Source organism: Idiotropiscis lumnitzeri, chromosome 9, assembly GCF_059441095.1.
Source record: "Idiotropiscis lumnitzeri isolate Australia: NSW breed Sydney's pygmy pipehorse chromosome 9, RoL_Ilum_1.0, whole genome shotgun sequence".
NCBI lineage: Eukaryota > Metazoa > Chordata > Actinopteri > Syngnathiformes > Syngnathidae > Idiotropiscis > Idiotropiscis lumnitzeri.
Genome location: NC_142399.1, coordinates 424,308 through 438,167, shown reverse-complemented (window position 1 = coordinate 438,167; position 13,860 = coordinate 424,308). Strand labels below are relative to the sequence as shown.

General features: G+C 47.6%; 1 protein-coding gene across 2 annotated transcripts in view; it reads right to left on the bottom strand.

Moving 5' to 3' along the window:
• Positions 1 to 13,210, bottom strand: part of lyst (lysosomal trafficking regulator) — a 35,986-nt gene extending 22,776 nt beyond the window's left edge. For both annotated transcript variants that reach the window (XM_088303978.1, XM_088303977.1), the window contains exons 1-6: positions 13,108 to 13,210; positions 12,790 to 13,026; positions 6,611 to 6,699; positions 3,949 to 4,147; positions 2,804 to 2,894; positions 159 to 2,250 (exon numbers count right to left, since the gene is read on the bottom strand). In XM_088303978.1, the coding sequence (XP_088160104.1) occupies positions 159 to 2,250; positions 2,804 to 2,894; positions 3,949 to 4,147; positions 6,611 to 6,699; positions 12,790 to 12,870 (2,552 nt within the window). In that variant the 5' untranslated portion in view covers positions 12,871 to 13,026; positions 13,108 to 13,210. The remainder of the gene's footprint in view (positions 1 to 158; positions 2,251 to 2,803; positions 2,895 to 3,948; positions 4,148 to 6,610; positions 6,700 to 12,789; positions 13,027 to 13,107) is intronic.
• Positions 13,211 to 13,860: the final 650 nt, after the last annotated feature.

The following is a 13,860-nucleotide window of genomic DNA, read 5'->3' as shown; positions in this document are numbered from 1 at the left end:
TAAAGGCAAGAACCCGGTGAGAAGAAAGTCTCATGCTTTTTTTCTCCTTAAAAGAGATATTTTGGATCCACACATCTTCGGCAATCAGCACACTTCAAAGCCAAAGCGGTCCTGAAAAAATCATTTGGACAGAAGCAAAAACTCAAGTGCCGACTTACCTGGATTTGAGAAGGGCAGGCAATGCCTGCAGATATACGAGGAGGACGTCGCCGGGCAGGCACCGCGCGTGATAGTTGCAGACTTGCGTGCAAACTGTCGCGACTCCGAGCTGCTGGGCATGGTGGGCCAGCTCGACGCCTCGCTGCAGCACGGGGTTGAAGATGTGCGTGTAGAGCTGCCACTGCACGACCGCGTTGCCACGCAGTGTCAAGTGGCACACGTGAGCCGCCACGTGCTGGCTCAGGTGCCAGTCGTCACCAAACACCAGATCCTGGTAAGCCTCCAGGGCATCCCACTTCCATAGCATGTCCTCGGCGCCGCCTCCGCTTGGCAGGATCCCTTGAGAGCGGTAGCACAGGCTGGTGGAAACGGCCCAAAGTTGGCCGTGTTGGAGCGTCTCCTCCAGTCCCGGCAGCTGACTGCGGTCCAACGTGCAAACGTTGCAAGAAGCGAGCTTGGCCCGCTCCGACGGCCGCCCGCCGCCGAGCTGGTCGAGGATGAGCCGGCCGAGAACGCCGAGAACGTGGGACTGGTAACTCCGTAGACCCGGCGCACGGAAGGCGTCCAAGAGTGGCCCAATCACCGAGCGAGGGTCCATGCAACAGCAGATTCCCACGGCTTGCACGCCGGCGAGGACCTGCAATATGGCCGCCCCGCCGGGGGACAAGCGCTGCAGGAGCCGCAGACATTGGTGAGCGCAGGCGGCCAGGCAGCAGCAGCGTTCGGGGTAACGCGCCGCGTCAGCCGCCGTGGCCTCCTTCCCTTCGCCGTCCTCTTCAAAGGGGTTACGCCCGGCAGCCATTTTAAAAGCCGAGACGGGCAAACCCGACAGATCTCGGTGGTGATGAAGGAAGTGGGAATATTCGCAGCGTCGGTGACGACGCCGAGCGCACGCAGACTGATGCAGTTGCTCTGACTTTGCTTTCTTGACGGCGCTGATGATCTTGAAGACGCCGCCGATGAGGCCCCGTAGCCTTTCCGGAGCCTCGCCTCCGACTTCGGAATCCCTGGCCGTGCCGAGTTGCTCCAGACGCAGTACTGTGGCTTCAAAAAGCTCCAGGCCGCGATGTTGGACGAATTCGTGGATGAGGTCGAGCGCTTGACTGAAGAAGAAGGGGTTGGCTGTCGAGGCCTGCAGGCAACCCAGAAGAACGTGCAGGACGCCTTCCAGAAGCTCAGGCAGCAGGAGTGCCCGGTGGCGAAAGCGGGAAAAGGAAAAATCTTCTCGGACTTCTTGCAGGGTCTTTTTCGCACGAGGAGCGAATGGATTTGTCTGTCTGCGGAGACAGCTTTGGATTTTCAGAGTGGCCCGCAGCAGGTCGGTCAGGCTGCGTCTCAGACTATCGGGAAGAGTTTCACTTTGGCTGACATCAACTGACATCAGGTGCAAGATTGTTCGCAGAAGCATCCGCTGGACCAGTGCGATTGGTTCTTCTGTCCAGCCGCCAGCAAGCTCCTCCGCCGCTGTTCCGCCGCCGCCGCCGCCGCCCGGACTACAGCAGTCTCCAAACTCGGTCAGGATCTCAGTGAGAGTTGGGACGACACTGACTGCCAAGCCGGGGTTGTGATTAATGCTCATATCAAATTTACACACTTTCTCCAACAATGAAAGTAACACGTAGCAAAGGTCAAAGGGCGAGTTCTCCATGCGATTGAATATTGACAATGCAGCCGGGTCTGTCAGCGTTTCGCTGTCCATCGTGTGAGAGCCGGCGACTCGGGGATGCGCGTGCGGCACGCTCATTGTTTCTGCGGTGGCGTCCGTTCGCCGTGCGGCTTCCGAACCACGTTGAAGATGATGCACACGGACGCTGGCGCCATGCGACCTTCTGCTCCGGGTGCCACTTGGACCCGCCTTGTCTTCAGCGTTGGCTTCCGAATCTGAGGTCGAAACTTGGGAGCGCCTCGCATCCTTTACCGAACATTTCTGGGCCGTCCGACGCGACCGCCTCGACTTCCAGGTGTTGCTGCCAACGCGCGCCCTCTTTCCCGTTTCCTGCTCATCTGTCCCAGGCTTCTGTCCTGCTCGAAGAGGTGCGGCCTTGACCTCCCGGCTGAGGAACACCTCCAATAGTGACGGCAGGGTGAAATCTGGCGACATAGCGAAATGTGGTTTGTGAGCTTTCTGGGAATACGCACGCAACAAATACAACAAATGCTCCGAGAGACATTTTAAATGACGCAGCTTAAAGCTTTCATATTCTGTTTCCTGAACATGGCGCCGCGTGTGGGGGAAACCGTTACCTACTTGGTAAAATGCATTCAGCGACTAAGAAAATAATTAAAGTCAAAAAATGTCGAGCATCCATGCCACAGACGATCATCAGGGAAGTACTAAATACCAAAGTCATCCGAAAGGTCAAAGGATCCGGTTCCATATTTCATCGTTCTCACTTGAATTACAGCGTTACAAACAACGTGTGAAAAAAAGAGGCAAGAACATTTTGTTGTGGTACGGCAATCAGCAAAAAAAAGTCTACTTGCTCCAAATGCTTCGCTACCAAGTGAATCAAAGTGCGTCTGCGCTTCGCCAAATTAAACAAGAAACTCGCGGCGCAATTGACATTCGATGACGCACAAGCACAAGTCTGTTGTTTTGTTATCAGTTGCAGCAGCAACTTTGGATGTGGCGTACAAAACAAACCTGGCGCTTTTTCTTCCTGAACGGGGATCTTCCACACCAGCGGGAGGAGAGACAGCAGCAACGTGAGCAGCTCCTCTCGGCAAGTCAGCTCCTGAGGGAGCAACAAAACACTCCGAGGTTACCTCGAAAGCCTTCCTTCGCCTCTTTCGCTCTCACTCTGATGTCACTTTAAGACACGCCCATCGCGACCAAGTGAGCGCAACACAAATATTAACGAGCAGGCAAGATTAACGTTGGAAGTGAAACGAATGCCTTGAAGATCACATCTGACACGAGAGACCACCTCTGTCACTTTTGGGCCAAATTCATCCGTAAATCTTTGGTGCTTTTTGCACGCGGAAGCAATGTTGCGTCTACGTGACATTCGTCCTTCCAGGACCTTGACCATGGCAAATCCACACACGGCATTCCTCACTGCCGGGAGAAGCAACTCCTTCGTGTGCTAATTAAAAACAATCGAGCGACTTCGTCCAGCGTCCGTGAACGATGATCGGCGTCCACTTCAAAACACACAATAATCGAATGATGGAGGCGAAGCGCTTTGAAATGGGTCAGATAAGGCGCAAACGTCCGGAATCACATCCATCCATTTTCAAAATTGTTTATCCTCGTTTGTGTCGCCAGCCGATCACCCGGCACAACAGAACTTTTGTCATTTGGTTTTCAAGTGGTTCTGGTTCTTGCGGTTGCTCTTCCCTCTTACAGGTCACATGACACACCGAGATGTTCACCTCACAGAGGCGGCGTGCGTCGATTGTGGATTTGTCGTTCATCACAACACATTCCTCAAGGTCCATTTTGTTATAGTGCCCTTTTTTCTTCCCGATCGTGCGAGATTTTTAATTTACCGGAAACAAATGCCTGGTGGGCTTGAACCGACTTGGCCAACAAAGAGGATTTCAATTTGGACACATTTCCATACAGTCGAAGTCGCCTCAACCAAGAATAGAAGATGCCAAACGAGGCCAGCAAATCAGCAATTTTCACGTTTGGCAAATGGACATGATGGGCAGCCGCAACATTTCCAAAACGGGGCTCATTTCAGAGCGGAAGAACGTCAGAGAAGGTTGGGAGGTGCCACGGAAGACTTGACAGGTCATTGCTGAAACGGATTTGCATTCATTTGCGCCACTTCACTTTCTCACCTGGTCAATGATCGAATCCAGCGTGCTGAGCAAAAGAAATCCTCGTCCTCGGACGAGATACTCTCCAAGTGCGACCATGTGACTTTCCTCCTCATCCTCTTCCCGAGCCTCGGCTCTGTGCGCCACTGCACTGCATAGTTGGTGGACATCGGTCAGGAACTCCCTTGCCAGCGTGTTGCTGGCCCCGCTCATGTCGGAGCTAAGACAACAAAACAGAAACAGAAACAGATCAGCAGGAGGAAATCTTTGGAAATAAGATAACACACACAAAAAAAGCACAAAACAAACCCAATCACAAAGATCTAATTGAGACATTAGAAAAGGAAAGAAAAGTTGTCACGCGCTCACTAAAAAGGACAACGGCACACGGCCGACATGCGACGAAATATATTTGGGGGGCGTTGGAACAACAATGATGCGCAACAAGTTTTGGAATGGAAAATCGAATTCAGGCATTTAGTAACATTTGGACCAGTTTGAAGCTAATCCGCTTAGCGGACCTATTTGGTCGTTTGGGTTTTTTGCCAATCCTATCCTCCGTTGCAAACAAAAATGATCGTCTGTCCGCGTGTTCGACTTGAAGTTCCGAATATCCAGTCAACAGAAACATCATCGTCGTCGTCGAAAAAATGGAAGGCCGGCAACACGTTGTGAGCTGCCGACGTGGTCTCGATGCAATGGCGGCGATGACGAAAGAAGAGTTGATGAAAAATGAAAGAAAATGAGTTTCGGTTGCACGTTTGTTGACGCAAAATGTCGGCAAGGACGGCATGTGCCAAACACTTGACAGCGACTTGGTCACACTTCAGCGGGACGCGATAAACCAGCGCAAGGGAATTTCCGGACAACGGTTCAGAAAATTCTTAATGAGCACGAGACGACGGAGACGTTTGATCAAAATGTTGCGGCTAAGACGTTGAAAAGAAACGTCAAGCGCCAACAAACTTGCCATGGAACTTTGTCAACAGTTACGCGCGCACAAACAGGAGACGACATCGTGACAAATCACGTCACGTTCAACTTTGGAGAGAATTTTTTTTCTTTTGCTGATCATGTGGAGAGTTTTTTTTTTTTTTACAGCTACTCTAACAGTAGAACTCAGAATCAACATCGCAAAGCACAGCAAGTGACATTTTTATGATTTCAATTTAGTTTCACGACGTCAACGTAAACGCATACAACCAACAAACGGCGATGTCATCGTCGACATCCTTCAACTGGACATTTAACGTATCATCGCTCCGAAAATTGTACTATAGTAACACATCCAAATGGTCAAAGTCAACCTTTTTTAAATGCGTAACAACAACGTAGTAACAAAGGAGAACTTCAGCGAGCGAAGGTCGAAAAGAATGCCGCTAAAGTGTTTTTGTTGCCTTACCAAAGGGAATGTGGAATTTCAATGTCCTTGCCGTCATCTTGCGCATATTCCAAGCTCGACGGCAGCTCCGGCGCCGGCTGCGTGTGCATACCTTCTCACACGACGACTGACTGAATTTTCTGTTCTGCCGAGCAAATTCCATTAAATTGGAATTTCAAATGGAAGCTTTCCAGATTGGCAGCAGATCAGCGTATCACATGAAAGCATGTGATGTCACATGGCGAGCGAGGGGACCCGCCGAGGACCTCTGCGGAATAGAGCCGAGCGGCCGACGCTCACAAAAAGCGCATTTGTGTCGTTGGAGCGACACGGCGCTTGTGCAAGTTGTGCAGTGGCCACAAAAAGATGACAGGATTTTGGAGCAGAATTGAGCAATTGTGGCAGATGTTTGCAAACAAATTCAATTTGACAACATCCAGCAGATAAGAAACGTCGCTCATTGGGCCTCGTTGACAACATTTCTTATCGCTTCCTTGACAAAGAAGCGTGCATAACACTTTCCGGCTACTAAAGATAAGACGGTACGCAATCATGTTCTTTTTTTTTTAATACAACCATTTGGTGGGCTGGATTAGTGTGTTGAATGCAGTGCCAAAAATGAAATCTCAAGTCAAGAAGCATTTCTTAAATGGATTGCTTTCACTGCAAATTGGTTTTAATTGCATGATGAAGATTTTGAAAAGTGATGAGCTCAGTCACAACGACGCGATGAAAATGTCGAAAGGTATGACCGCCTGGCGGGCGCTCACATCTCAATAAGTCGGACCGCTCGATAGTCGCGGCTCGCGGGGACCAAGTTGTGTTTGAACGTACGCAACGTTAGAACACCTTCAATCGGATCCTGTTGCGGCGTCAAATATTAAATTGCCCGAAGAATGTTTCCAGAGCACACGCAAACACATCCAATCTCAGATTCGGGCCGAACAAAAGCAAGACTTGGGAAGCCATTGAATTCCAGAATGCGCCGCGCTCGGATATTGGCGGTGGAAATGTTGAAAATGTCAGCCGCTCGGACGGCCGCTAACATTTCTCCATTTTCAGTTGAGCTCAAAAAGAAATGAAGAGCCAGCGAAGCAAAAGCCCGTTTGCCTTCCAAATGTGCTCCAAATCTCTTTGAAGTCGGACGTTGAATTTAATCGGCGGCGCACTGAATTGCTGCGCTTGCGCGCTGCACGGGAACGCAAGCTCGCTGCGACTCAAACTCCGTTCAAGCGCATACAATCCCATAAAGACGATGGGAATTCTTCTTGTTTGCGGCGAGGAGCCAACGAAAACACGTACCAGAATTTCAGGGCATCTTTGGCGGGATGAGGGTGACGCTGCACAAAGTGGAAGAGACAAAGGAAGTTCTCGAGACTCTGGAGGCTGACCTGGTGAGAGACGGACACAAAAACAGAAGAAATCAGCGCCGCGTCATCTCGCAAAACAATTTTCTATCCTTGACAAGATTGAAAAGTTGAAATGTGATATTCCACCAAATCCCACGGATCATTATTGACAGTGGATGTCCAAAGCCGACACGTACCACTTCAAAAAGGTCGGCAAAGTGAAGAGAGAAAATGCTGGAACTGGAATGCGGCTGCTTTCAAAATGGACCAATCCGTTTCAAACACGCGACTTAGCGCACACCTGCTATCGTTTCAAGAGCCCAAATGAAAGCCAAATAAAGTTGAGATGTTCTAGCAGGCTGTTCCCGCCATCCGACAGCACAAAGAATCGTTCTTCCGAAACAGCAAAAGGACGTCCTCGCTCAAAGGCATCTTGAAATCTGGGCCGCTTCTCCTCACAAGAGTCGCACGCCGCCGTAAATTCACGGAACCATTTACAAAGTATTTCGTACGTTGACGAGTGCACCGCTTCTGTCGTCTTTGTCGTTGGCGTTTGCATTTTGGGAACAAGTTGGGAGCTTTTTAGCTCAGAAAACTCAAATCTGAACCATTTGGAGTGTGCTATTTTATTTGGACCTTTCAGAACAGAAATCTAACCTATTCATGTCAATTGTACTGTGCTGCTCGTCTGATTGGCAGCTCACGCTAGTAAAAAAAAAAACATGTCTTGTGTCGTCTTGGTGGCCTCAATGGCTGCTTCCAGGAAGTCACACAAATGTGGCGTGACATAACTGACAGTCACGGACCTCGACAGAAAAAAAAGCCTGTCGTGATGACAAGTAAGCGAGACATATTGGTGAGACTAATTTGTGCAAAAGGAATCTGTGTCAACTTCCTTCCCGTGTCGCAAGCGGGAAAAGCAAGTCTTGTTTTCGAGACGATCGAAAGAGACTTTTTCTTTGCGTTTGCCACGCCCCCAACGACGAATGCCGGATGATGAAGATGAGGATGAAGAGCAGCGACTCGCAGCGGCGCGGCTAAATAAAAGCGTGACCAACGTGTCATCAAGTGAATAAATAATCCCTGCAGCATCAGCGCACGTGTGCGCCAAATCATCAGTGAAGCGGTTGTGGCGAATGAGCAAAAGAAAATGAATGGTCAAAAGACAACGGCAATTTCCAGGCAGGAGTTGCTTCTTTTTTTTATTCCGCTCTGGTGGCTTTAATCCAATTTGAAAAAACTGTGAGCACCAGCCAGCGGGGCTGATTTGATAAGCGACATTAGCAAAAGTGTTCCTATATCTCGGGAAATCATCGGTTCCAACGCAAGAGAAGAGCTTTTGAAAAGAAATCAAACTGGAAGTCGGACAGTAAACGCGTCCAAAGGTCATTTGAGCTGACACGTACGCTTTTTGTGGTCGTTCTGAAATGTTTGAAACTTTTCGGATCAGAAAATCCCAGCTCAACTTCTGCCTGCTTGGACGGCGGACTTTGGATAATGTTTGCGGGAATTCAGCACGCCACGGCGGTGACCCGCGTCGCTCCACGAGCGATCACGGGAGGCCGAGTCATGAGAGGCCGCTGGCCGAGTCAATTTGGCAGTGCGAGCGGACCCGGGAGACCCGCTTATGTCATGTTTGTTGGCTTTTTTCGACTGATCTAATTTGACATTTGGCTGACGAGCGTCATGAGGAGCCCCCGACGTTGTACGTTACGAGCGATGACTCACGGACGAGAACACTGAGGAGGTAAAATGTCAAGGGGTTCACAAAGCATGTTTGTCCTTTCGCCACCGTCAAACAACGGGCAGGAAATGAAAACGTCACCGCTTCCGACTGATTTTTTTTTTCCCCTTCGTATTAGATGGGGGAACACTTTTTTTGGGGTTTGTTTTCCCAAAGAGTGCACATCATCCAACTGCAAATGTTGAAGTCGCGCACCGCCCCAGCATTTGCAAAACAAGTCGTTGTCAGCTGCGGGATGCCAAAAGCAAAGTCACAAAAAGCCAACGGGAAGTGACGACAGTCAAACGATTTGAAAAAATAACGTTGACGTGAAGGCATAAACACTTTTTTTTTTCCTCCTCTTGCACTTATATAATAATTCAATTAGCGTAATATCAAGGCAATGCTTGGAAATGATTCGTTCAAATTTCATTAGAATTAATTCAGAAATGAATTTAAAAAGCAGAAAAAAACAAAAGATCAAAGAGCCACCCTGAATGGAATTTGTCTGACTTGTAAAAGTTCCACCGAACTTTTTTCACAACAGGTCAACAACTGCGCGAATTTGGTTTTCTCATTATGAAATCATGTCGTCAGCAATTCATTTGCCATCAAAAATGTGTCGTCAACTTTATGGAACGCAAGCCAGATGCCGATTTTTTGGACTGCGACAATGCCGCTGGCGTTGCGCAGGACCAAAGAGACTTGAGATTAATTGCAAGGATGTGATCAGCGACGTGGACGTCTTCCATTTCAGAAGCAAAAAGGTCATGCCGCCGGTTGGTGAACAATTTGGGAGGTGGAGCGAGCAGAGAAGAGTTTTAACGCGCAAGTATGACGGAAAGTCAGCCGCTTCAAACGCTTTCATTTTCACGACATCAAATGAAATTGGCCAATCCGCTCGCCACGAAGCTCGTTCTCATTCTCGGCCAGCATTCCACTAAAACGATCGTCCTCGTGAAAAATCCGCAAGATGCAGACGTGGGAAGCCGCCTTCGTTGCTCAAGACGTTCTTTGACGGCACGATAGCAGACGACAAACACACTTTGGGGCGAAACTGATCGTTTGTTCCCATCGTGCCAACGTCGTGTCAACGCGATTGTGAAAGCGATTGCGGCTGCCAACGGCAAATCCAAAACCTTCTCGTGGTCGACCAACAAGACTTACGGCAGCTTCCCCACCAAAGAAGGCCTCTTTTTAATGCCTCGTCCGCTTTTGCCCAAGATGGGAACTAAAGGCACCGTGACAAAAACCGAGAGGAGGAAAACGTAGCCACTTTTGGCTCCACAACTTTGCTTTAAGTTGACAAAAGAAAAATGCAGCCGCACAAATAAAAAGTCCCAAAAAACTTACAACAAAAGTCCCCACACTTGGTGTTCTTTTACAAATGACCGCGAAAAAATTCAGTTGTCGGAGAGCACAATTGCTCCGAGCAAAAGCTCGCAATCCAGGTCGTCACGTCACAAAACGTCCTTTGAAAATGTGCAAGGCAAAAATGGAAACTTTATTGATTCCCATTTGGAAATAGAAACATTTGCTCAAAATGCGCCCAGCCGGCTAATAAACGCTCGGCCCAAAATTGAAGTTACGTCCGTCATCGGCTTCACTTTAATAAACCAGCTCTCGGGAATACTTTGCTTTTGTCACCAGGAAAACAACCGCCGCCGGAGATTCTTCTTTTCGCCAAGTTCCATTGACACAAATTATCTTGGTCACATTCTGAAATATTTCATAATGACCTTTGTATGACCTTGCTTAATAAACACACAAATAACCTTCATTGTGACACGCAAAGCAATCTGAAAACGACGCCGCTCACGAGATTCTAAAATAATCCCCAGAGCGCTCAGAGAAGGGCCAAATCAAAGCTAAACGGCAAACGAGCTCAACTCGGAAGCGGAAAGCGCTTCGAACCAAGCGAGCTCGTAAAAACGACGACAACAACAAAATCAAAATACAATCTGCAAAATGAGTCACATTAATCGAGTGCAATTATTTCAATGTCCTTTGTACTTTTGCAAGCATGCACGGCACCGCACACGCCCGTCAGAGGCCGACGCACGTGCGCAGCAAAAAGGGTCGCTATTTGATTGATTGATTTGTAGTTGCTAGAATTTGACAAACTCACACTCTCCAAAAACATGAAGGAGTTCATTCGCTTCCATCCAATGAACGTGTTCAGGTGCAACACTGAAATTGATATTATTGGACTCAAAATATATATTTAGAAACACAATGAAAAGCTAAAATATAGCCAAGAAATTAGAAAACCGCATCCTGTATGGGAAAAAAAAAAAAAAAAGGCAACAAAGAAGCGAGCAGCATTCTCGGAAGTCTCCCAAAGCGCGTTTGCGCCTTCCGACGGTCGTAAGCAACAGGAAATGTCGGACCCGTGAGTTTTGTGGTCCGCACAGTTGTGAAAAAGAGCTCTGACGTGAAAGGGCGACGCAAACATGACAAAAAACAGAGTAAAGGATTTGGTTGGGAAAAAAAAAAAAAAAAGCGAGAGAGAAAATAAAGAATGGATTGAAAATCTTGACTTGCATGAGATCATGCATGCCTCATGCAAGTCTCGCGTCGGGGCTGCTGCGAAATCGCGCACAGTTGAAGCGCAACGACATGCGGAGCAATTTCAGCAGCAATCGCGTCCCAGTCAGGATTGAAGACACCTGCCCGGACGGGAGCGCGGTCACGGCGTCCGTGCCAGCCGTCCGGGACATGACATGACAAGGAGGGGCACGACTCGGTGCCATGTCGCGAGCAACGTGAAGAATCGTTTGCTTTGCCCCAGCTGACTTGCGGCAGCGCGCCGTGACTTTCATCGAGCCTTCAATCGTTCAAGATTACGTACAACAATCCGTAAATCGGTGTACACACACAAAACAAACGGCTCATTCTCAATTTCATTTAGTTCAGCTGCTGCGATTGGTTTTAAGCCCAAAAATGGCGACTTGAACAAAATCACACAGAACACTTATTTGTTATTTGTCTGGGCTGGTTACGATTGTGCAATTTTTATTTTCGACTGCGCTCACTCATTGTGAAAAGGCGGAAGCCAAATGTGACGCAAGGTTAAGATGGAAATCGATTGAGAATGGATGACAGAGGAGGGAGAGATTACAGACAAAGTACTTCTTAATAGTTTGTACACAAATAATGAGGTCATTGAAGGGCGTGTCCACCATCCAAGGGCGAAATTAAATCTTTTGTTATTCCTGAAAATATTTATAAGAGCGTGCTCTTCTGAATTTGGTCCCCCACTATTACGTAATAAACGCCTACGCGTGCGTATCGTCGAGCCAGGCCGGGCAACATGCCGCCTTTGCCAAGCGGTAGCCGTTCTTCGCGGAAACACGACGAGGTCGAATCCAAAGTGAGAGCTCGCTTCTGATCAAGTTGCCCATGTGGGGGCAATGTCGAACGCGTGGGCGTCACACATACAGATCTGCACACAAATTGACGAGTGTCGTCCTTCAAGATTTTTACAAATGATGACATTTTTCCATGTTACATAAATGCCAACGCTCAGCGCATTCAAGTGTCCCTTTAATGACGTTTTCATTTAAACGGTGTACGGTGAGGTCAATGATTGCAAGTGCCCTACAGCAGTGATGGGCACTCTGAAACCGAAGATCGGGCGCACGTTTCAGACGCGGAAATAAAATTGCTTCGGAACAGTGTTCCGACGCACCGTTCAGTCTGGAGAAAAACACGTGACTTGTGATGTCCGAATCAATAACGGTTTCATTGTCTAAATGAACTCTAGTAACCCCTAAAAAGAAACTGTCAAATCCAAAGACTGTGGAAAAAATTATGTTCTTGAATAAAAATCTAATCTTTGAAACGCACATAGTTTGCCTGTGCCAGTTTGTGTTACTTTGTGTATGTAGAAATGTTTCAACTTTAGTGGGTGAACATAGGAGTCGTGGTTTCTTAGCTTAACTTTGTTTCACATTTTGGTTTAAGACTTCAGGAAATAATAATGAAATGACATTCACAACATTTCTTAGCTCGACATTAAACCAGGTATGAGACATTTTTTCACTCAAAGACTGCCAAAATACACAAAAACATCTTTTTAGTGTAAAGAACTCGGTATCCAATCAGTTTCCGTGTGTGTACGCATACTAATGTTTTACTGCGTAAAAGCCTCTGTCGTATTTAACTGCAGTTCTAGTTTTCGCCACCAGATGTCATTATGACTGAAGCGTCAAACCATTTTGAACCGATTGGTTCAAAAGGTTCAGTGGTTCAGAAAAGCTTCATTCGCCCATCACAAGCCTACAGTAATTGACACCCTCACCGTGTTAGGAAGGTGTACTCCAACAAACTGGTGCGAAGAGTGCTCAAATCTAGAGAAGAGATCACAACTAAAGATCCAGATCTATTCGAGATGTGTGGCGCACTACCTGCAGATCCGCTCCTTGAAGCCGACAGTCCATGTACTTTTCCCAGGCAAAGGACAAGTCGCTTTGCAGTGGACTGGCCATGTCGTCCAAGCCTCCAAGTAGAACGCCGATCAAGGTCCAGAAGAAGCCAGTTGTAATGTAGCGAACATTGCCAGTTCTTCCGAAGAACTTCCAAATGTTCTCCCGAGTCGTTCATAGCACATTCATGCTTCACCGCACTGCTTTTTCATTCAGCATCTGCGGAGGTACCACATGAACCTTAGTTACGTCGACCGAGCTGACAAACATGTTCACGGAACAGCAGGTAGACGTTTGTACCTGTACTAGACCGGCAACTTGCCACACACCGGAGCATAAACAAAACAACGCGGATACGACGGTTTACACAAACTTGCTAGCAAGCTAGCTAGCCTAGCTATGTGACAGGAGCTGGTGAAAAGTTACAAATATTATATATGCTCATTTCCGCTCTGGTCATTTTTCAAAATAAATGCACAACGCTGATTATTCTTTGGAATTCGCCTACCGCTCACGTTTTGTATTTAGATTAAAAATAGGGTTGAAATAAAACAAATTTAACTGGTAAATTGGTTCAACTAAACTTATCGTTTGAAGAAGTCGTCCAGACGTTCGTCTATTAACGTTTACTTTGAAAAGTCTTCTCGGACAGTGACATGACCTTTTTCTCACTAACTTTGTAAGTTGACTGCACTAAACGGTGAATGAGAAAAGCCGAGTCTTGCAACTACACTGTAAATATATCGATAGCCACCGAGCCGCTGTGCATCATGAGAACGTCCAATATTTCGCGTCCAAATATTTAGTGATCGTATGTATCAGTATCATTTTCGCTCAGCCGCATCGCACTGTTCGTATTGCAGCTGTCAACACAGTTCGTGTAGCGTTAAAGTTGGCTCTGTAATTTTTTTGCCCTCACAAAAATACCAACAGAGTTTGGATGTGATGTCTCCATACAAATGTCAAATTTAAATTAGGATGATATTATTTACACACATACCCGTTTTGTCCTCCGTAAATTAATGCAAGCTACTGCGAGCTGTCACCTCTAAA